The sequence below is a fragment of the Mesocricetus auratus genome, unplaced genomic scaffold (genome assembly GCF_017639785.1).
Source record: "Mesocricetus auratus isolate SY011 unplaced genomic scaffold, BCM_Maur_2.0 Super-Scaffold_6730, whole genome shotgun sequence".
NCBI lineage: Eukaryota > Metazoa > Chordata > Mammalia > Rodentia > Cricetidae > Mesocricetus > Mesocricetus auratus.
The window spans coordinates 92,181,564-92,205,546 of NW_024429184.1; the positions used below are offsets into that span (position 1 = coordinate 92,181,564).

Consider the following 23,983-nt stretch of genomic DNA (forward strand, 5'->3'; position numbering starts at 1 on the left):
ATATTTGTTCTTGCATTTTCATGCTATAAATATCCCTTAAATTAAACATAAAGATATATGACTAACATTTTTAAAATAAACTATTAATGATAACCTTATGACAATAGTGGTACTTTTTGTATTAGTGTATTTAAACTTTTCTTTTACTGAAATGTGTAAGTATTGAGTATGCAAATAAAGTTTTTAGGTAGTTCATTTTTTAATTAAACAAAATTTTCTCAACTCTTAAACACAGATACAACTATTATTGTATACCATATTGTTTTTACTTTAAGCAGAAACATCTCATTTTTTTTAGTTTTCAGAGAATTTCATGCAATGCATTTTGTTCATATTCTCCTCTCCTCCTACTTTCCCAGAACCACCACCCCTATGATTTCTCAACCTACCCTTTTGTTTTATTATTCAAGTCCAACTTGTGTTGCCCCTATACTCTTGGCCTTCTCCTAGAGGGTGGTCAACCCAACAGGGACAATGCTGTTAAGGAAAACTGACTCCCTCTACCAGCAGGTGTCAATTGTCAATAGCTTCTTAGTCAGGAGTGAAACTTGCTGCCCGCCTCCCCTCTCCGTGTTGAAAGTTTGTCTGACTTGAACGTGCTCAAATCTTGTGTGTGCTATCTCAACTACTGTGAATTCACATGTACAAATGCCCTAGGTATCTCCAGCAAACACTGTTTTCTTGTAGAACTCATTCTACCTCTGCCTCTTAAATCTTCTGGATCCTCTTTTGAAATGATCTGTGGGTCTTGGGAAAAGGGGATATGAGTAAAGAGGTCTGGGTTAGGACTGAACACTTCACAATCTCTCATTCCCTGCATATTGACCAGCTGTAGTTCTCTGTGCTAATTGCCATGCACTCCAATTAGAAGCTTCTCTGATGACGGTTGACAGTACACTAATCTATGGGTATAATGATGTCTTTTGGAATTGGTTTAATATTGTGTTCATTTATCAGAATAGTTGTATTGGGTTCTCTCCTAGGATCTAAGACCTGTCTACCCACAGGTCATAAACATACCAAGAATGGGTTTTAAGTTGTGGAGTAACCTGAAATGAAATCAGAAAGTGTTTATATCCACAATATTCATGCCACTATTGGATTGCTATGTATGACTTGCCAGTCCAGTTATTACTGTAGCCAGGAGGATTCACAATTGGGTAACACTGGTGATTCCTTTTTTTTCTCTGATAGTTTCCAACACCTTCCATTAATTTGCATACTAGCCAGTAGGGAAGATGCTTAGAGTTGAATACCAGAATGTTTTATCCTTGTCCTGTGACTCAAGTGTGTGTGTGTGTGTGTGTGTGTGTGTGTGTGTGTGTGTGTGTGTGTATGTGTGTGTGTGTGTGTTGTCTTCAGCAATAGGGTCTTACCCTCAAGTTCTGTACGGCAGCCAAGAGAATTGGCAATAAGCTGTAGTATTTGGCATCTATGGTACCTTAGTTTCTAACAACTCAAAAGGGGTGATCTATTTAAGGGTTACTGTTGCTGTGATGAGACACCATGATCAAAACAATTTAGGGAGGAAAGGGTTTATTTGCCTTATGCTTCTACATCACTGTTCATTATTAAAGGAAGTCAGGACAGGAACTCAAACAAGGCAGGAACCTGGAGGCAGAAGCTGATGCAGAGGCCATGGAAGAATACTGGTTACTGGCTTTCTCTTTCTCTGGCTTTCTCAACCTAGTTCTTATAGAACCTAGCACCACCAGCCCAGGGATGGCACCAGCTGTGATGGACTTGGCTCACCCCCAACAATCACTAATTTTAAAATGCCCTACAGGCTTGCCTACAGCTCAGTCTTATGAAGGCATTTTCTTAACTAACGTTGCCTTCTCTTAGATGACTTTAGCTTGTGTCAAGTTGACATAAAATTACCCAGCACAAGAGATAACACAGTTCAGGAGCTATGTGTCTAAAAGGGACATTTTTGTACTATTATAGGGGTAACTCCATTTAGATTAGTTTTATATATGTTTGTGTACATACTTTGGGAAGCTTCTACAGTAGGTTTTCAAATAATTATTTTGAAATGTCATTCGGTTATTAGCTGTTCCTTCCCATATTGTCTCCTCCACCATGACTATCCACCCCACCCCTGTTTAACTCTTCCTGCCCTATTATTCCTCTTTAGTCCTTTATACCACTGTGTTCTATCTCCCTTCCCTTGAAATTCATTCCCTGCATAATGCTTTACTAATTACCCAACCTCTATGGGTTTTCAAAATGTAATGGACATATCAGAAAACTAATAACTAACATACAAAATGAGAAGAAACATACTATGTGTGTCTGAGTCTTACCGCATTCAAGAGATTGTTTACAGCCTCACCCATTTATCTGTGAATTTCATAATTTCATTTCTTTTAACAAATGTACACACACATATACGTATATGAAAGAGATAATAAGTAATACTTGTAATTTTAGGCAAATAAAAATAGTATGATTCCTCATGACTTTTGCAAATATCCTGAGGTATTATTACACCTCTCCTTCGATGTTGGCATCCCTCCCGCATCCTCAGTTAAAGCTCCCACAGTTTTCTTCTTTTCCTCTTCACATAAGTTACATCCTGCTATTCCTCTCTCTAGCATCCTTCCCCACCACACACACACATATGGAAACCCTTTTTCCTTCCTGATTTCTGTAGTTATTCCAGGTTATATGCTGACACTTGAAGGTTTGGAACTAATAACCACAGAAGAGAGAATTTGTGGTGTTTGTCTTTCTGGGTCTGGGTCATGATGCTCAGCATAATATTTTTTTAATTTCATCGATTTATCTACAGATATTAATATTTAATTTATCATGTTTTATTATTTATTCCTCAATTGAAGAACATTCAGGTTGTTTCCATTTCCTAGCTATAGTGAATACAGTGGCAAGGCAGAAAACTGTATGTTAATGCCTGTCATTTTGTCACTTTTGATGAAAGAAATTGTTTATATATAATCCATGCCTCCTTAATTTTGTTTAAACTCCTTCCTCCTCCCCCTCTTTTTTTCCTGAGACAGTCTTAGTCCTGGAACTAGGTCTATAGATCAGGCTAGCCCTGAACTCACAGGAATCTGTCTGCCTGTTCCTCCCAAGTGCTGGGTTAAAGGTGTGCACCACCATTTCCAAGCTACTTAACCCTCTCTTAAGTCCTAAGTATCTCTTTTGGTATCCTCTGTAAAGTTGTATTACTCTTTGTAAATTCCTTGCATCTGTTTCATCATGAAAATCTTCTCTTTTGATTATGAGTGATAGTTTCCTGAGTACAATATCTGGACTGACATCTGCAGTCTTCCATAACTTGTAGCACACTGTTCTAAGCCCTTCTGACATTCAAAGTACCATTGAAAGAATATCAGTTGCTATTCTGATGGGTATGACTTTGTCTTTCTTGCTGCCCTCAATGCTCTTTCCTTTGGTGTTTTGCCTTTTCCATCCATGTCTTGAAGAGTGTCTTTTCTAGACCTGCCTATTTGGTATTCTGTATGCCTTTTGTGTCTTGATAGGTACCTCTTTCCTTGGTTTAGAGAAGTTTTGTTGTGTGATTTTGTTAAAAATATTGTTTCTGCCTTTAGCTGAGGTTTCTCCTCATTCTTCCGTATTTAACATTTTCTTTCATTGAATGATCCAGTTCTTCTCCTTGTGTCTTGGTGAGGTTTTCTCTGAACTTATTTTTTGACCTTCTAGATTTTTCATTTTGAGTTTTAAGTTTGTCTTTTCTTCAAAGATTCTATCTCATCATTAAATTCTATTTTCTCATCTTAAATTATAAATTTTACATTCATCTTTTTATTTGTGTTTACATGGTCTTCATTCCAGAATTTATTCATATCCCCCATGAATTCCTTAAAAGTACCTATTATTGCTATTTTTAAGTCATTGCCTGGTATACTATTCAAGTTGCTTTTCCTTGGAGTAATAATTTTTGGAGGACACATATTGCCTTGATTATTCATGTTGTTTGTGCTTTTGCTGAGGGATGAGTCATGCGAAGCTAAGTCATTGGTAGTCAATGGTATGGATCATTTCTTGGTATGGGTATCTGGTCTCTACTTTGATTAGTGAGCATTTAGTCTGTTTTTTCCCCAACTTGTCAGGATGAATTGGACTTAGGGTCCAGTCTTGGGCAACTCAATGTTGATGTTCAAATAGGCTATCACCTAGGACTAAGTGAGACTTCTGGGCCAGGAGGACAATTTCTTTAGATTTACAAGATATTCACAGCAGATCTTCAGAACTCTAGGGAAGCTTCAAAGGACTCACTGTCATATAAGGCATGGATGGAGTTGTGATGGGAGTCTGGGGTCTGTATTTGGAGAGGAGGAGCATGTGGCAAGGTGGGACCCACTATTCTCAGGCAGGCTGCTGGGGGTGATAGAGTTTACAGTGGATTTGGCGTTCTTTATCAGGAGTAAGTGATGAGTAGAGTTGGCACTAGGAATCTAAGGTCCCTACCTATAGAAGTTGGGCATACAAGTGGGAAGGAGGACACAGGGCCAGCTGACAGGCAGTGGAGGTGGGTGGAGTCTGCACCAAGAGTCTGAGGTCCCTACTTGAAGAGGAAGGGTGCATAGATGTGCAGTATCGCAGATTGGGAAATGTTGATCTAGGGCTTCTACCCAGAGATAAGAAGTAGGTAGGCTCAGGCCATCTGATTCCCCTGGCAGGAGGCAAGGGTATGAGGAGTCCCGCAGAAGTCTGGGATTCCTATCTAGAGAGGAGAGACCTATGGTCTCTTTTTATCCACAGTTTCCTTTCCTAGGGTTTAAGTGTCCCAGTCAACTGTGATATAGGTTAAAAAACTATTCATAATTTTAAATTGCATGCTATTCTAAGTAGAGTGATAAAACATCACACCATTATGCTCCAACTCAACCAGGATATGAATCATACCTTTCTCTAGTATATCCACACAATTCAGGCCATTATGCCATTAGTCATTCTGGGTTGTCAGATGTGCTGTTGCATTGTCCAAGTAATCACTCTGTAGCAATATAGAATAGCATCATAATATCTATATCATTCACTTTATCCATCTAAACCTATCATCACACATCATCTTGTATAGTAATATACATTATATTGTATTTTTTTAATTGTGGAATTGTATTACCAGTTATTGTTGTTTATCTCTTATGCCTAATCCATAAAACTTTATCATAGGTATGTACACAAAGAGAAAACATAGGATTTCATAGACACAGACACTCACAAGGACCATAGAAAGAGGAGTACATTGTACAGAGTTAAAAATGAAGTAAAATTCAGGAATCACATTTCTCCCACTTTCAGTCTCCAAGATTATCTGTTTCTTGGTGGAGTGAGTCAAAATACAAACCCAAGAAGAAATTAATTTGCTGACATTTTCAGGAAAAGAGACCAGTCTGGCTAAAATATGTAATTACTATGGGCAGGAGATACTTATGGGGAAAGGGGACAGTAACAGAGGTATAGTTGCATTCTGAAAGTTCTGGACTAGAAGAATAGAAGACTGGAGTCATAGCTGAGAAAGGAGAAAAGAAGGGTAAGGGAAATCTTAATGGTGGGGCTCAAGCCAGGTAGGATTGGTGTTTTGACAGAAAGAACAGGTGTATATGTTTAAAGAATAAGCCATGTATAGACCAGTGAAAGCATAGCTGTCTGGAAGCCAAGGAGAGAGGCTGCAGGAGAGACCAGTCAAACCAACACTTGGATGAGATCTCACTAGAACTGTGAGAAAAGAAATGTCTAATGTTTAGCCTCTTTAGGTTCTGGTATTTGTTACAGCAGCCTTAATTAATACTTTATCTCATGTTGGCTGACTTTTAGGTTATAGGTATCCTTTCAGCTCTGAACACAGTAGATGTGATTTTTATCAGTTACTGCTGACAACTGTGTAGCTATGTATGTGTCAATCAATATCCAGATATGTGATGAGAACCAGAAGGAAAATTGTTATGGTCTATTCTCATCCTCTTATCTCATAATTGGAACTGTTTATTGACATGAGGCAGAAGGTCATTAATTAGTAATAGGGTTTCAGGGTATGAGAAGGAAAAGACAAAGGATAAAGAAGATAAAAACTGGGGTCTGGAGGTCTTGCACAAGCTATGTCTAATGCCGAGCAAGTGTATTAAAAGGCACAGCATATTATAATCCATTTTCAGGTGGTGGACATGGAACAAAGTCAGCAGAGACTATTGTGGATGGAACAAACTGAGGGAAAAGCTAATTAAACAATGTTGCAAAGAGGAACTCAGGGTATATCAAGAATGTTCCCAACCAAGCACAAAGCAGCTTTGGGTCTGACAACCACAGCTCCTATGGTGGGAAGAGTTGGGTTCTTGAGACATGAAGCCACAGCTCTGCCAAGGTCTGACCACAGGCCATTACCAGCTCTCCCAAGCACATCCCTGGTTCCTTCTCCATACATCAGGGCCTCAAGAAAGGCCTTTGCTGCACAGTCAATCCCTCAACAATTTATCCCCAGTGGCTCAAGGGAAATTGGATTCAGGCAGCACACAGGATCCTTGGTTATGCAAATTCTCTATTCCATAAGCAACTGGAAACAGCCTTGACATGCACAAGACCAGAACACAAATGTCCTGCTCCCTAAGGTGTTGTCTCCCCAACACACAAAGACACGATGGAAGCTGTATCAAGTCAAGACAAGGAAGGGGAAAGAAAGGAAAGAGAGCCAAAGTAGGAGGTGGGCATACAATGAAAGAAGCAGGGAAAACTGTGGACCAGAGATGGCTCAGCTGAATGCATTACCATGATTTAAAATTGTGCTAGGAAGACCTTGAGGCTTCAGCTGGTATGCCTTCTGGGCATCAAAGGGAAGGAGCTCTGGGGGCTGGGGACAGGCGCTGATACAGCATCAAAAAGGGAGAATAGAATAAATAGAACAATACCAGTATCTCCTTCATTGCTTCGTTCCATTCTTCAATTTATGTTAATTTTCTGGGGTAGGATTTTGTTCTGTGTAGTGCTAGGCATGCAGCCCAGAACTTCATGTGTGATAGGCAACTGTTTTACCTTTGAGCTACATCTACAGCTCCCAAGGGTAGATTTTAATGGTAATCTCAGGAAAAGTGGAGGAAACAGAAAGCTCAAGGAAGTAAGACACTTTATTTTGCTCTTTAGATCTATAGGGGTATGGGGAAGGGCAGAAACCGTTTGTTCTCTGACTGTTTCTCACAGTGGGGCCCTCCCTCTTCCAGATGACCATCACATGTGAAGGACTGAACACAATACCAGCTCTCCTCCCTGATTACTTTGGCTCTGTCTGTTTTACTTCTGGTATTTCACTGTTCAATGTAGCTCCCAATATACCTCCTTGCTATACACTTAAAATGTATCATTCTTTGGTTTAAACTGCTACCATTTAAGCCTCGGTTTTTATCTCAGCTGAAACAAAGTGCCTATTTGTACGGATCTCATAAGGTGGTTTTAAATTTTAAGTGAACTATTGCAGAGTCGGAGAGTACAGGTTGAGAACATACTAATTATTTCATATATGTTAGTTTTCTTATTACAGTTTTCTGCTATAGATACTGTTCCGTCCCTGGTTTATACCCATCTGTGATGAAGTTTCCCTTATGTCCCTCCAAACAGCTGACCCAGGAACACCTTACTCAACACTTATTCCAGTATAACCCTTTAATGAGACATTCTGTTCTTTTTTGGGGGGTACCCCAAATATAGTTGGGAAAATATGTAAGACTCAAAAGCTTTTGTCTTTATGTTTTCTGCATTGAATTTTACACTTCCTCCCACTGTATGGACTCACAGTAGCAGTCCTCTTACAGAATTCAATGTCCCTGCCTCGAAGGATGAACAAACTGCCCTTGGCCTGAAATCGACTGCTTTCCCACCCCAGAACTGTGTCCTCCTGAATGAGTGGCTCATAGTTCAGCATGAAAATTCCCACTCCTCAGAAGTAGTTTCCTAAACCCAAACCAATCCCACACGTGATCCCTTGACCTCACTCATCACACATAATCTCCACCCATCCTCCTTTGGTTTATTTTTGTAAACACCCAGAGTATCATGAATTCAGCCCCACCCTTGAGAAATTCATTTTGACATTTGCCTTCTAGCCATAGCCTGCACAAACAATTATGTTCTCCACAATTACTAAATCCATATTTTGTTTAAAACTTGACCTTTCAGAAGAAACCAGCAGGTGTTTCTAGAGCACATGACTCTACTAAATCTTTGTACTCCCTAACAGACATATGCTTGTCAGAAGTCACAGGTGTACTCATTCAACATTCACAAAATCACTCAGTGTCATATGGATTTTGAGAAAAAGGTGCAGCGAAGTACTAATTGTGCTGGAGCTTTGCTTAATGGCCATCAGTTTTTACATCCATTTCGGATGCATATTCCCATACACATTGGTGCCAAACCTTCTCAAGCTACTGCACAACTAATTCTTCTGTTGTTAATAGGACATTATGATGGGCTCCACTTCCTGAGCCCTCTAAACAGCATGCTGCATATTCACCTGCCTACCTAATCACTTGTCTTCTGTGACAGAGGGGATGGCTTCATCTGTGCACTCACCTTAAATCTTCCCTCTTTAGTTAGCCATATAGTTAGCCTCTAGTTAGACAGTTAGGCCTCTGGTCAGCTACTCTCCTGGTGTCTATGCCTTTTGCATAAATACAAGACTTTACTAAATGAAGCCTAAGTTTCTGCCATTTCATTCTTTTCCCTGGTACTCAAATATCCAAAATAACACTTTGTGAGCCCATAGTTCCACAGCATCCCGATCTCCCCGATCTCATCCATACTCCTTTTTTTTTTTTTGCTAAAAGACAAAAGAAAGAAAACAAACAAAAAACCCTACGCTTTAAAATTAAAAACATACATATCATCTTGAAACATGATGTCTTTAGGCTGATATTCATTATGTGTAACTTCCATAGCAAACAATGAAGCTTCCAACTGTTTGTCCTTATTAAAACAACCACTTCTTGCCTGTGACTCAACTCTGCATATTCTCCTCCAGTAATTAGTGTCATGAGCTTAGGAAAATTATATGAATCCTCAAACTGCAAGTCAGTTAATAAATTGGGACAATAACTGTTGTCATGAAAATTGCATTCCACAACATGAGTATTAGTACCTGATTATGAGTCTAGCACTTAATACAACACACACACACACGCACACGCATATGCACATACACACACATATAAAAGAATTACATGAATTAGTCATCTTTTAGATATAGATGCTTTAGACAACAACATGCTGCACACACATAGAATGATAGTCCCAGAAGATTATAGTGAAGTTGAAACAAAATCCCCATTTCCTGGCTGTTTTTAGCCATTACAACTAATATGTAGCCACTAGGGAACATATAGGTTGTATTCCACAGTGGTGAGACTATTTGTAATGACAAAATATATTCAGCTCAACTGCACTGTTGGTCTTATAAAAGTACATTGTATACAATACACCTGCACAATATCTGATAATAAATGGTGCTAAATGATTAGCATATGTCCTATTATATTCTTTGTATTATTTTAGTACCTATTTCTACTTATATGAAAAGAAAGTTTACTATAAAACATATATTACTGTGTTATTTCAGGTACAGCTTTATATACCTCAGGTTTATTATGGTTACTAATTGCATTATATATCCTGTGCTTTATTTAATCTCATGCTATCTTATTCAAATGGTCCAAGAAGAAATTAACTATAATAAACATGTACTTTAATATATGTCTACATACATGTGTACATACATATATATTATCTTGGGTGTATGCATAATTATATTTTGTGATTGTTATACAACAAAATTGTCATGGCATGCTATCTGCAACTCCCACCTCCTTCCTGTGTGCATGTGTGTGAGGGTTCATTTAACAGTCCAAAGCATCCCAAAGAGTATTAATGTCTCTTAAAGCTAACTAACATATTCAATGACTTTTAGATGAACAATAAAAATGAGATCCATGGTATACAATGGTAGTGGTTTAACAAGATTATATTGCCCCCCAAGTATGTAAAAGTCTAAATTTTAAGGTGATGCAATGCTATTTATAAGTTGTTTAATATCATTTGTATATGATGTGTTTCAGAACATATAAAATTAAGCTTACTAAGCAATGAGCTCTATATCCTACTGTCTTCCAGGTTTTCATGCATGTCCTTGAGTTTTGCAAACAAATAGCAGGCACTTGGACAACAGTTCTTGGACAATACAGTTTACAGTTTAATTACCAGCAATCCAAGTACTGACTCCTGTCTCCTCATATTAACAATCTCAAGTATGCATTCAAACACACTCGGCTTTAGAGCAGACTTTCATGTTAATGGCATTTAACTCTGTTGTGACTAATGATAGCCCCCATGGGACTGGGCTGGCACTCAGGCTCTGAGGGAGTCCACTCTGCTGTTTGTCAGTTACTTGTAGTCATTCTCATATTGACCCTCATGGGACAATCTAAGAGTGACCATAATAATTCCATATCCTCTGGAGCTGGAAAAGATCATGAGACCAATAGCAATGAGACAGAAAAGGGAAACGGCAGGATTATCTTTTCTGGGAATATTTATTTCCTTGATGCAAAGGGATGCTCTTAGGATATTTCTTCACCTCACCTGACATCCCTATTCTAAACAATGATTATTTTGCCCATTTGGTGGCTGGAGTGATATCCTTGCAGCAGCATCACCTGACCATGCACTCATAGAGGTACAAGTTTTAAGTTATAGAAATCTCAAAATTACAAGTAACTATCATATGACCATGCTTTCCTGACTGGTAAAAGTTCACAGCTTCATCAATGACTTGTCCAAGGTTTAATAGCTAGGAAATGCCAACACCTTTCTCCAAGCCTCATAAATGTCATAGCTGTTGCCATGCTTGCCAGATGCCAGAATGTTCAATGGGTTCACTGCTTTCAAAAGAAAACTGTTTTCTCAGGAACCTAACCTAACCTAAATGTAGGTATACCCTGACTTGCCTGTGTTTAATACCTTCCATTTGAGTAAAATAAACTGAACTGGTAATTTGTTTTTGTTTCATAACTAAGACAAGAAACTCTTCTGCAAAAAGCTTAGTGTAAGTTAACAGTCCTCACTTATGCAACAGACAGAAAAAAATACTTGTCACCTCAAATCACCTTCCTGTTGGTGAGAAGGGAAGCAGTAATTACCTGACAAGAGCTACAACACCACTCAGGGTGTGACGTGCTTTGAGAGCTTCTCTGGTCCAACGCTGACTTTGGATGATCTCACAGGAAAGGTGGAGAAACCAAAGCTTTCCATATAAATACGATCCCTTTCCTAGTGCACAGCACATTCAACTTCAAGCCAGACTCACAACACTAACGTCCTCATCTCAGTTGTCTCCACCATGAAGCTCGTTGGGGGCCTCCTTCTGCTCTTCACAGCAACCTATTTCTGCAGCAGCTCAGGTGAGTTGGGTAAGGCAGGGTCATAAGCAGTCCTGAAGGATTCTTCTTTTTACAAACATTTTCTCCTAGATTCTAAGACATAAATATCTGATCAAGTGGATTTAAAGTGAGGAACAGTTCTGGCTGGGAAGAAGGATCATGGGTCTAGCTTTACTTTGAGGGAGTGAGATTTAGTGCCTTCCCTTGAAAGGATTCTTACTTGACACACATGAACAAAAGGGTTCTAATTTTTTACAAAGTCTGTTACATAGGATATTAGCAACTGTATCAGTAGATGACTACTCCCCAGTACAGAGATACAGAGTCAGTCGTAAGTGTCTTCATGGATCCATATAGAAGGATTGAAATAAGCCATTCTTCTCCAGAAGGCTCAAATTAACAATTCGGCCTTTAAATTGTGAAAAGAAGTTTAGTTAAAATAGATTTCTAACGTATTAAAGATATTCACTCACTTTTCTGTTTGATGATTTGAGATAGGATTTTACTATGTGGTCTTAGCTGGCCTGGAACTTGCTATGGAGACCTTGGACGTACAGAGATCTGCCTGTTTTTGCCTAGAGTCCACTTTGATGAAATGTGTGCACCCCCACAGATGGTCCTTTACATTTCTTTATGTTGATTAATAGAGAGAGTATATCAGTGATAAGGATTCAGCAGCAACTTATCAAGTATACATAAGTTCCAGAAAAAAAAAACAAATAAATTTGCTTTCCTGATTCAAGGGCTTACCCATGGGCCATTCAAGTTCCTAAATAAACAGTTGTGGTTTTCCATAATGATGGAATCTATACTGAGATTCATTGGCAAGAGAACTGAAAAGTCTTTGTCTAAAAGACAAGACAACATTGATTAATGAAGTTCCAGGTTTGCTTTATTTTTAATATTTCCATTGTATTTTTCTTCCAGAAGTTACCACTCACCCTTCACCAACAGTAAGTATGCTAAACAAAATTTTAATTTCAGTTTCTATTGACTATCAGTTAATCAACAAATATACATAGTTCATGTCAAATGTTTTGGGAAAATCAACAGAGGAGACAAACACAGATGGAAAATGTTTCCCCATTTGTAAATAGGCATGATAGTAGAATTTCTCTTCTCCAAGTGTCCTAAATATTAAATAGTGGGAAATCATGTCACACTAAAGTTAATTGCATGGTACCGAAATGCTCAGTGATTGCTCATCAAGTGTGGCATTCAGAAGAAGGAAGGGTGCTGGGACTACTGATATTTGTCATGATGGTAGTGCCACTATTTATAAAATATAGCTTTAACAGCATCAGAACACTTGAGATGAGAGAAACTTAAGCTCTAGTAGGAGGTATTTGAGAAAACCACGACAGTTTCTTGTGTCTAACCAGGTGGACTGCGACATATACAAGAAGTACCCCGTGGTAGCTATCCCCTGCCCCATTGAAAACACACCAGTTTGTGGTTCAGATTATATCACCTACGGGAATAAATGCAAGTTGTGTACGGAGATCTTGTGAGTATCAAATGCAAAGAGAGTTTATCTGGGAACAATGTTCCCTACCCAAATCATTTCTCTCCCTTCCCAAGATCCCTCTTTACTCTTTAGTCTACTCATTTCCATGTAGAATAGAGGGCGAGAAGAAAATTCCCGTTGTAGCTGAATCAGACTAGGGTTGGGACAGCTATTCTGCCAACTTGAACTGTTCCTATCCCACCACATATATCTAATTATTATACCTCTAGGAAGTCGTGAGCTTTCAAACTCATATTTTGTAATATAGTGTCAAGTCAGGAGTCACCAAATGGGCGAAAATGGCCATTTGGAGTGGCCCACAAAACTAAGTTCAAGTTTCACTATTTTAAAAAGTCAAGTTCCAAGTTAATTCCTATTTGAAGAAAGGTTCCTGAATAATTGGATAGCTGGAATCTACTATCTTACATGGTTTCTAAAGTACTGAACAACTTTAATGCAACTGGACTTTATTCTCAAATTGCTATAGGCTCTAAGTAAGTATCAGTACTCTTAAAGGATAACAGGTAATAAAAATGATTGGTTTGCCTTTTTTCTAAAATAAAGGATACAGGCTGTTGTTATTATTGAATCAAAACTCCATAAACATGCTTTGTTTAGTTATTTTGTTCGGCCCACACAATATTTGGAAGAATATTAATTAGGTAGATATCACCCTTTTAAAGTATAAGGTGAACTTTACACTTACTATCTTATACCAAATTCACTTTTTATCATTGCTAACTATTTTATAGCCACCAGCACTGGGACACTTACATTCTGTGTTCTCACGTTTGTGGTTATCTTAGCAAGTTAGAATAACAAGTTGGGCCTGAGCCTAGAGAACATGCGTACACACACATTTCTGTTGGGGAAGTTTCCTTTCATGGAAGGAAGTATTCTTTAACACAGATGCATATACAGCCTTGGACCATGAAACGAGGCATGGTCAAGGCCAGGAGACCCCGAGAGAGAGAAATGATGGTGGCTTTCCTCAGTATTGCAGTATCCAGCTCCATCACTGCCCTCCTGATCAAGAAAAAAATTGAGAGGTGAACTACCTCAACTCCTTTGTGGAGTCTACTTTGTTCTTTCAACAGAAGTAGATTGGGACAGAGTTATCACTGAAGCAGTGAACCTCTCTTCTCTAGAAACAGCATGATGTTCTGGAACTCAGTCTTCCTTTCTGAAAATAGTTTCTACGCCACAATATTGTTTTTATCCATAAAACTAGTCCCACTGCTACTTCATAGTTTTTTTTTAACTTCCTTTGAACTTTTTTATGTTCCTGATTTTGTTAAGTCTTGTTAATCATGTCTTCCCTCAGGAGGAGTAATGGGAAAATTCAGTTTCTTCATGAAGGACACTGCTAACTTCTCCATGAACAAAGAAAGAACAATGTCTTCGTTGTGTGCATCATGTGTGGGCTCTGACAGACTTCCCTTCTTTGCTGATGTTTTGGTGGGGTTAGATATAGATTCAGCCATCCTCATTGACTGTGCAGAATTGGTGTTCATCCCTACTGACTCATGCCTCATGTAAAATAGCCTTCTTTTGCCACCTGAATAACAATAAAAAATCTTTCCAGAAAGTTTAGTTTACTTGTTTGTGTTTGTTTCATAGGTAAGGTATAGTGCATCTCAATAACAAGGCAAAAAGAGAAATACAAAATTCTTGTTGCTCAGATGAACTTCTGAACAATGAACATACCCTGACCACATTCAAGATAGCTTCACATAGGTATGAAAGTGCCAGGCAACTCTTTCCCATCTTCCAATCTGTAAATACTGTCTGTAGATGATACCAGTGCTCCAGTCTGTAACTACTATCTATGGATGATACCAATGCTCCAGTCTGTAACTACTGTCTATGTATTATATTGGCTTTTATTTTCCCCGAATATCAAGATAGTTCAGTTGCAAGCATGAGGACATGTGTTTGATCACCCACATCAATGTTGAAAGCCAGGAGTGATGGTATGCACGTTATCCCAGTGCTGGGGAACTAGGCACAGGTGGATACCTGGGGTTTGCAGGTAAGATACTTTAGCCAAATCAGACAGCCCCAGATCCTAGTGAGAGGCTCTGAGGAATGGAAACCACAGATAATCATTGTCCTTTGCTTATATATGATGGCATATCCATGTGTACTCACACTTGTGCCCAGACAAAACATGCAGATGTACTATGTGATATGAATAAATAATAAATTAAGTAAAAATTTCACAAGATAAAAACTACTTGATTACTCTGTAGACAGAACAATTCAGAAGTGAGCATTATCCTGTGTTTGTGTGTGTGTGTGTTTGTGTGTGTGTGTATGTGTGTGTACATTCATATGTGCTTAATACAAGAGAAAAAGAAGAATATTTTTCATAAGGTTTTGAAAATAAATCCACAACCTTTAGAGACCAGGGAATACTATCCAATCCCCAACCATTACATTCTGTTGTCACTCTTGAGTACCCTCTACATGAAACAGCTGAACTGTCTCCATTCCCTGCCTGGTGTCCCGCACCCAGACTTCTGTATCACCTTTGTAATCCATTTGGTGCACATAGGTGGCGACCACGTCCCTGGCTTTCACTTTCTATCTGTGTCTGAATCCATGGGATACCTACTATGGTGAGAAACACCACCACCCACTGGGTGGTCTTCTCCATGTGTCTTCAAGGTCTGGTGGTGATGGAAGAACGGCACTATGTTGATTGCAGAAAGAAGCCAAAGAACAGTCGTTTGAAGTATGGGAACTGAAGGAAGATAGCTGGGCATTGTGCCTTGTTCCACCTCTGCCAGAGATGGCTTTGTAGGTGACTCAGGTGTTTGCTGCTCTATAAAATGTAATTGCAACCAATTAATCTAAGACAGGTGCATGAAATGGCAGCCACTGGCCTGTGATTACGTTTCTCTTGATGAACTGGCAGAAATATCCATTTACTGTTACAAAGACAACACAATGATTCCGAGTATCACATCTGGGTCAGATTAGGTGTACCCCAAATATGAGAAATCAGACTTAGTTTTAAACAATTTTAAAAGTATTTATTTTTTTACTTTGGGTGAATATTTTGCCTGTATGTATGTATATGTACCACATGCATACTTATGTCTAGGAACTTGTAAGAGACTATGGGATCCACAATGGTTGGAGTTCTACATGACTGTGAGCTACCATGTGGGTGCTGAGAATGGATCCTGGATCCTCTGCTAGAGCAACAAGTGCTCTTAATTGTTAAGCCATTTCTCCAGCCCAAGATTTCAGATTTCTACTCACATCACTGACAGTCTCTTCTGTGATCTTGGCCTTACACTTGTCCAACAGTGTCACATACATCTATGCCATTCAGAAGATTTGGAAAGGTCTTACAAACAGGAATACTGAATTCTATGATGACAGGTATCACATATGACTGTCTTCTTCCTTATGTTACTTTATTTTTGACACCCATCTCCTAATAGAAAATTGTTGAAGGTTTTGCGATGCTTTCCTTCTCCTAATTGGAAAATGAAGGATTAAATGGCATCAACACACTTTGCCAGAAGCCTAAAACTGAGTTATTCACAGCAAGCAACAAACAAGATTTCAGCGTGACACACGACTGCAGCTTTGTGTGTCTCAATTGGTGCCTTAGGCCTCTAAGTAGCACAAACCAAAGCAAAAGTCTGCTAGTAGCCACCATTCCAGTACATGTGGAAGTCCCTGTAATAATCAGATGCCACCTAGCCTGCAACTCAGCAGGAGGCAGAAAGAGAAGAAATGAGATAAGAATGGGCAGGGCATCCCATATTGACACGGGACCTGCAGAATCATCATGTTAACCTGGAGGTACCATGTACATTTGTTACTTTTCTCTCACATATAAGATGGTGTCTTTCATACCTCAAAACAAGGGTCAAGTTGAGGAAAGGTTCACAGGTTACTAATCAACTGGTTTAAATCAGACAGGTAAACTATTTTAATGGATTTATGTTAGTTTGATATCATTTAAGAAATATGAGAAATTTCTAATTTCAAATGGGATATTTTTAAATATATAGTCTCAAGAAGTGACTCAACTGAAGCTGGGGTGATGCGATATTCTCATCTAAGATGTGCAGTTGGATACAAAGAGATGACCAGGTTTTGTTATGTTTTGTTTTCAGTGTGGCTGGATGTTTAATTTTCATAGCTCTTATAGGGCTAGATCCATCCTATTACACAGTCAAAGAAACACAGGACAGCTTTTATAGGGGAGTTCTCAGAACCAAGCTACCATAGAAAAGATGAAGTGTGAATGCGACAGGTCTGTGGCTGTTCACTAGAGTCCTGTGGAAGCAGGAACTGAGCCTGGCTTCTGCTCTTCTTAGAGACTGACCAATAGCAGCAGCACTCACCTGCACACACACATCATGGTAACCTCCTCCGGAACACCCACTCACCACTGAGCCTGTGGTAGAGAAACAAAGGATACAGTGATGGTCACACATTGTTCCATGCTCCTCACTCTGGTGGTTTTACTCTTCCTTTATTGAAAATGTCTCTGGTCAGTCATGAGCATTCGTTCTTGAAAGTTTAGAACATGAATACCAAGTTACCCAACACAATTGTGCAATGGGAATTTTTTTAAGTTCTTATCATTTACTACAACTTAAAAAAAACAAAAAAAGTCTGTCTGCCCTGTCCAGCAGGGCACAATGGGTTTGAGCCCACGGGAACCTGGAATGATTGAGACAAGAGACACAAGAAAGATGGACAGCAAGACAGACCTTCCGATCAAGCTGTCATTTAATGATAGTACAGGCTTAAATAAGGGAATGTAGCATTGGCCATGGGACAGAGGTTGTTAGACCAGAGATGCTGGGAAGTGAGGCAGGGGGCTGTTAGGGGTGGGGAACCTCTGATATGCCAGAGAGCAGGAGATCTCACCAGGGCATGTAGGTGTTAGGGAAGCATTGTTAAGTAATGGGTTATCTCTATGGCACTGGGCCATTTGTGGGAAGGTGCCTGAGTTTTGGGGATGTGCCCTGAGGTAAGAAGTAGATTCAGTGACCTGGTCCCCAACATCTCCTCCATTACTTTTTATTAATGAAGGAGGGGGGTCTGGACTGTAGATCTGAGGGTTGGTAGAGGAATAGGCAGTAGCTGTTAGTTATTAGGATCTTAGTGGGAGTATTAGTGGATTAATTAATTTATGATGTCACCCTTATATTAGGGCTCTTACAGGTACGAAATAAGGAGGCTGTAGGTGGAGATATCCTTGAGGCGGCTGTGCCTGTCTTAGGTCAGGGGGTCTCATGGACCAGGGGTGTTTAAAAGCCTCTCCCTGTCATTGGAGATGACATCATATGATGAATATTACTGTCTATCAGCCATTCCTGTGAGTCCAGGTTTTACTCATAGGGGGCTGGGGAACGGATGGATTATTCTTTTAAAAAGACTGACAATATTTACAAGAGGTTCTAAATAGCAATGATCACTCCCAACAATTCCTCTCTTTTTTCCAAGAAAGAAGGTGAGCTATTGACATTATCTCACCATGAGTGGGAGCAGGGTTCCTGATCCTCCTGTATGGTATTGTGACATATATCCTGGAGCATGCTAACCCAGTCTTTGCAGGCAAGCTTGCTCAGGCACATCACAATGTCCTTTTGTGGAGGGAAGGGTTTTTTTATATCAACCTTCGTGCAACCAGGTATGCTCCCATGAAACCCAGGATAGGCACCTTTTGGCAGCCTCTTCATTGCACTCGCAGGGTGGACTTCGAGAGATGTTTTAATGTTGTCAATAGCAGAAGGAGGTCTCCCTGGAAAGTGGCTGCTTTCATTGTGAGTTGTCACCTTCCAAAGGCATGACCAAGCTGCTAGGTCAAGCCTGTAATAGTGAGTTTGAATAGGTTTTGCTGTCAGAGAGTCAATCTGTTGGCTGATAAAGTCAGTTAACCTCTTGATGGCCCAAGGGCCAAATGTGAGCAACATTTAAAAAGCCAGCAAGGCATCCTAAAATGGAAGGGAGTAGGGTAGTGAGCAAGGGTGAGGCTGAGAGCCAATTTTGGAGCCAGCCTAATTCCTGTTTCTAAGCCATGAAACAGAGGCAGAATTTAGGAGAGGTGAGTATGTAGGTGGAAGGCCATTCTGACAGGCCCACTGTTCTCAGGGATCAGATAAGTGGGGGAGTTAGTATCTGGGAAGAGAGTGAGGTTGCAGAGGTGAGGGTGGGTTGAGGGAATTTGGAAACTGGGCCGGGGAGGGGGCTGTGCAGCCAGGAATATGTTTCACTAGAACTGGCTTGAGTAGGGCTTCCATGGTTTTGGGTTCGTTTTTTCTCTGCTCCATGTATTTTACCAAATGTTCTGGTAGACAACGAGCTTTGTTCTTTTCCTGTAAGAAAACACAAACATTCCCTCCACCCCAAACTGGGTCTTTTCCACTGTCTAGTGTATGAATGTTTCTCTCTCTCTCCTTTCTCTCTCCCTCCCTCTCTCTCTCTGCTCATGTGCACATGACTCTGTGTGTGTGTGCATGCGTGTGTGTGTGTGTGTGTGTGTGTGTGTGTATACACATTATTGCAGGTACCCACAGACACCAGAAGATGGAGTTGGAACCACTGGAGCTGGAATTATGGGTGGTAGTTATCTTCCTGACATGAGTGCTGGGAACTGAACTTGTATCTTCTGGAGGAGAATACCCCATATGACTGGGCCATCTTCCCAGCACCATGCAAATAAAGAAGAATATTTTGTATTTACCTTTTCATTGTCTTCTTTTTGCTGCTAACAAACTAGGTCAATGTGGTTATATTAATTATTTCCAAAGTGTTTTTTGTTAGCCTCTTAGTTATAAAATTATACATTTCATATTTTCATTTTTATAAATACATATAAGTGAATGTTTTAAAGTTGTTTTGAAGTTTGCCACATTCACTTAAATCTGACTGATAAATAAAAGTTAGCCAAAGAAGCTAGTTGGAGGAGAGGTTTGAGCTAGAGTGGGCAAAGTGATCATGGAATGAATAAATAAGAGAAACACACACACACACACACACACACACTTAAAACTAGAGTCCACCAAAGGGAGACAATATGTGATGCTTTGCTTTTTTGTGTCTGGTTTATTTTACTTGACATAGTTCTTAAATTTTCCTGTGAATTCCATGACTTCATTTTTCTTTACAGCTGAATACACTTCATGTGTACATGCAAAAAGTAAAAGAGAAATAATTAGGAGCATGGTAAGGAAACACAGGGAGGCAGGAAGACACAAAAAATTATTTACAGTGTCGCAAATTTCAGCTTCCCTCTTCCTCTAGTACTCCATTTTCTGTTCATCTCCAGAGAAATTTTTCTAAAGCAAAGACCTCATCTCTCATCCATCACTAATAGAATGTTTTGGTGAGTCTCACTACCTCCTCACCTCCAGTACCAGCCACTCACTCCCCAAACCCATGCCATCTAGTCTATACTTTCCTCCAGTCTGGTCACCACTCTCAGAAACTCCTGTTCTCTCTTCAAGTTAGCATGTGTCTATACCTCTTTCCAGCTTTCTGATTTCAATACCACCTTCCAGCCCTTTTGCTATCATCTCTAAAAGGCTTGCCATCTGTGTATGTTTCTCCTGGATTAGCATCTATGATATTATACTCCCATCAATTCTAACGCTGCCTGCCTTCTATGCTATATTGAACTTACACCTTGAAAGCCACATGTTCAAAATTTAAATGGATTGAATTTGCCAACAAATAAGAAAGCTGCAAAACAATGGTGCCTTATTCTAATACACAATTCTTGATCTAGCTACATGAGTTCGTGTTCTGTACCAACCCACATTCTGAATGCTTCATCTAGCTTCCTTAAAAGAATATGCAAATATACAAACAATGGAGAGCAATTAACATTGCCTTGGACATTCTGAGGAAGTAACCAACAGGCCATGAGCTCATACATGCAACAGCCTAAGACTCCTTATTACATTTTTTTGGCCATCTCTTACAACACCACTTTGGAATTCTCATTTGTAACTTGAAAGGAAAGTTGCTGTAAAGAGTTTAAAGATACACAAGTAAAATAACATAAAGTAAATCTGTTACATAGCCAAAATCTGTTTCCAAGACTGAAGTTGACACAAATTATAAGACACCTCACTCTGCTTCATTTTTAAGTAGATTGTCCACATGTTTAAGGAAAGCAGACATTACTTCATCCAATAATACTGCCTTTTCAGAAACAAGTAACCTAAGTCTCTGTCAGAGAGCATGATGTTGAAGTAATAACTTTGCAATGTTCTTTAACAGTAACCATACAAATCAAAGCTATATAAGCTAGAGTCATAAAGACATTCCTTAATTAAAAACACAGTCATGCGTACATCCTGAAAACTCATACATCTGAAGTCATGGCCCAATAGAGAATTAAGCTTTTGAAGAAAGTGTGAGCAAAGAAAGATTCTATACAATTCTATACAAATGTTTCTGGAGACTCAAGTCACTAAGAGTTGTTGAATTCTGTCTAGAACATGATGCATTCAATATTCATAAACAGACTCAGAGGTTTAAACAACTTAAGCTAGCTGGCCATGCCCCAGGACTGTTCAAAGAATAAGCCTGGCTTTAGGGTGTGATTCTGTTCTTACAGCCTTATCAAATTATTCATTGTTTTGCTTGCCTATGTGTGGGTGACCTTCTCTGAGGATGGCCACACTGAACCTGAGCCCTGTACTCTGTGAGACTTTCCAGCACCCAAACCTTCATTCTGTTCCTCTAGAATGCATTCCCTTCCTTCCTCACATCATTCCTAGAAACGAAGCCTAGCGGTGCACATGGAAAACCACCACAAATGAGATTTCACTGTGCTTTCTGCTCACCCTGCCTGTGCTTTGCCTGCCAGTTTGGGCTTCACTTCCTTATTTAACTGTAAGTCCCACATATTACATCAACCTTTGGTCATTGCATCCAATAGGTAGTAACTTGTCCTCCCTATCATATGAATTATATGTAAAGCTTGTATGATGCAGCAGTTAAGCTTGGGGAGACTGCAAAGGTAGAAATCACTAAGGTCTAAGATAGGATAGCCATTTGTAAGTAACCTCAGGTGAATGGTTTGCCTTTTGCCTTTTAGTGTCCAGCTGTCAAAACAGGTAGCTTGTTGAAACTCATGGACTCTCGACCTATAATTGTGGAGATTCCAGGAGACCCAACTAGGCCCTTCCTGTGTGGGAGACAGTTGTGAAGCTTGAACAATCAGAAGGGTCCACCACATTACAAACCTAGTACATGAGCTAGCATGTTGGAGCCCATTCCTTAGGGTGGGATGCCAAGCTCAGTAGCATTAAGACCATGATATAATCCTGATAAATGAACTAGCTTGTTGGAACCCTTTCACTATGGTGGGATGCTATGCTCAGTCTTAATTCATGGGAGAGGGACCTGGCTCTGCCCAACCTATTGTGCCAGACTATGTTGACTCCTCATGGGAGTACTTACCAATGGGGTTGGGTTGGGGGTGAGGGGAGTGGGAGGAGGCAATGGGGGTTGGGAAGAGGGGTGAGAGGGAGAAATGTGGTTGGAATGTATGATGAACACACAGGTATCTCAGTTTCTTACAGATTGTATTCAGCTAATGAATATAGAGTATGTAATCCTGTGTCTAATAGATGGTTAACCAATAAATGGTGGGTTTAAAAAACAGTAACAAAAAACTTACCAACTATGTAGGTGATTTTGAACTCACATGTTTTGTTCCCAACTCTGTCCTAACTGCCATCCTTGCCTGTTCTTGCCCTGAGGTACAACACAGTCAACCACCTATCATAGCAGAATTTAACCAAATGGCTTAACTGCAACAAAATAAAAATATACAGCCATCACATCAAAGACTCTGTGAGAGCTATGCCATTTTCTGATTTGGGAGGCAAAAGCTACAGTGTATCTTTTCTGGCTTTGGGATTCCTTATATCAGAGGTTTGATTTTGATCATCTTGTGCCTGCACTAGACATTTGGTTATTTTCCTACTACCAGTTCTATAGTTAATGATGCCTCACATGAATACGCAATTTTTAAACTTTCAGAGAAAAATAAAAATTAAAACAAATCCCTTCTTGGATGTATTCGAAGCTATATATCCACTATTCTAATGTCTTAGATTCCCACTCCACTTGAATTCTATATTCCCTGAAAATAGCAAATGGGACAACTACTATTGCAAGTACAGAAGCGTCACTGCCTCCACATCTGAAGAAATGTCCCCTAAGTGGATGGTTGATGAGTGTTTTTAACCTAATAAAAGGAAGTGGGGGTGGTGCCAGCTGACAGCTGGTGGCCAGAGTAGCAGTAAAGAATGGGTGTCGGGGAATCAGCTTATGCAACATTTTGACGAAATGGTTCATGGATCTGGTTGATGGGCACTGTAACATGTGTGATGTTGTTAAACCACACGTGTGCCATACGCATTCTTGTATTACTCACGGCATGAATAGATAAGGCAGAGATAGGGCGGACAAGAACAATAGAAGTAGACATATAAATATAAAGTATCCTAATTATAAATTCCCTGGCATACAAATGGACTTTGGGTACCCGTGCCACAGTGAGGGATGCTCTCTCAGCCTGGACTCTTGGCCTAGGCCCTGCCCTGGATGAAATGACAGACTCTGGATATCCCCTATGGGAAAGGGAGTAGGGATAGGGTGAGAGGCTGGGGGGGGGCTGGGGTGCGGGAGGAGGGGAGGTAGAGGGAGCTAGGAGTGACGTGTGAAGTAAGTTTGTTTCTAATTTTTTTAATGTAATAAAAAAATTTAAAAATTAAAAAAATTGCTCTGAGTTTGGGGTTTACCAAGAGCATCAACACACTTAATTTGAAAGAAACTGTGCCTCTTTCTTAAATAACTACAGGCTCCTGTGACCACAAGGACTCTGTGCTTCGAGGAACTTATTAGTTTGCTAAAATAGTTGCAGTGTGATCACGAAAGCATCCTTAACGGACCAAACTGATGGAGAAAGAACAGGATGTAGCAGGGTGTGCATCACTCCTGCTGCCCAGGTTTTCCTCTCTCTACAAAAGCTTCCACATGGACAAAGAAAAGAATTCAGAACATCTTGTTA

The 23,983-nt window shown here is 39.7% G+C and overlaps 1 protein-coding gene across 2 annotated transcripts; it reads left to right on the forward strand.

The window, feature by feature from the left end:
- The first annotated feature begins 11,289 nt into the window (after window positions 1–11,289).
- On the forward strand, window positions 11,290–14,499 carry LOC101835166 (serine protease inhibitor Kazal-type 7). 2 transcript variants are annotated; one of them, XM_040741985.1, is made up of 4 exons: window positions 11,290–11,429; window positions 12,336–12,361; window positions 12,773–12,915; window positions 14,240–14,499. In XM_040741985.1, the coding sequence occupies exons 1-4, from the start codon at window positions 11,369–11,371 to the stop codon at window positions 14,283–14,285; spliced, it is 276 nt and encodes a 91-aa protein (XP_040597919.1). In that variant the 5' UTR covers window positions 11,290–11,368; the 3' UTR covers window positions 14,286–14,499. The 2 variants fall into 2 exon arrangements, with proteins under 2 accessions (XP_040597919.1, XP_005074723.1); XM_005074666.4 differs by having other exon boundaries at window positions 11,294–11,429; window positions 12,791–12,915.
- Window positions 14,500–23,983: the final 9,484 nt, after the last annotated feature.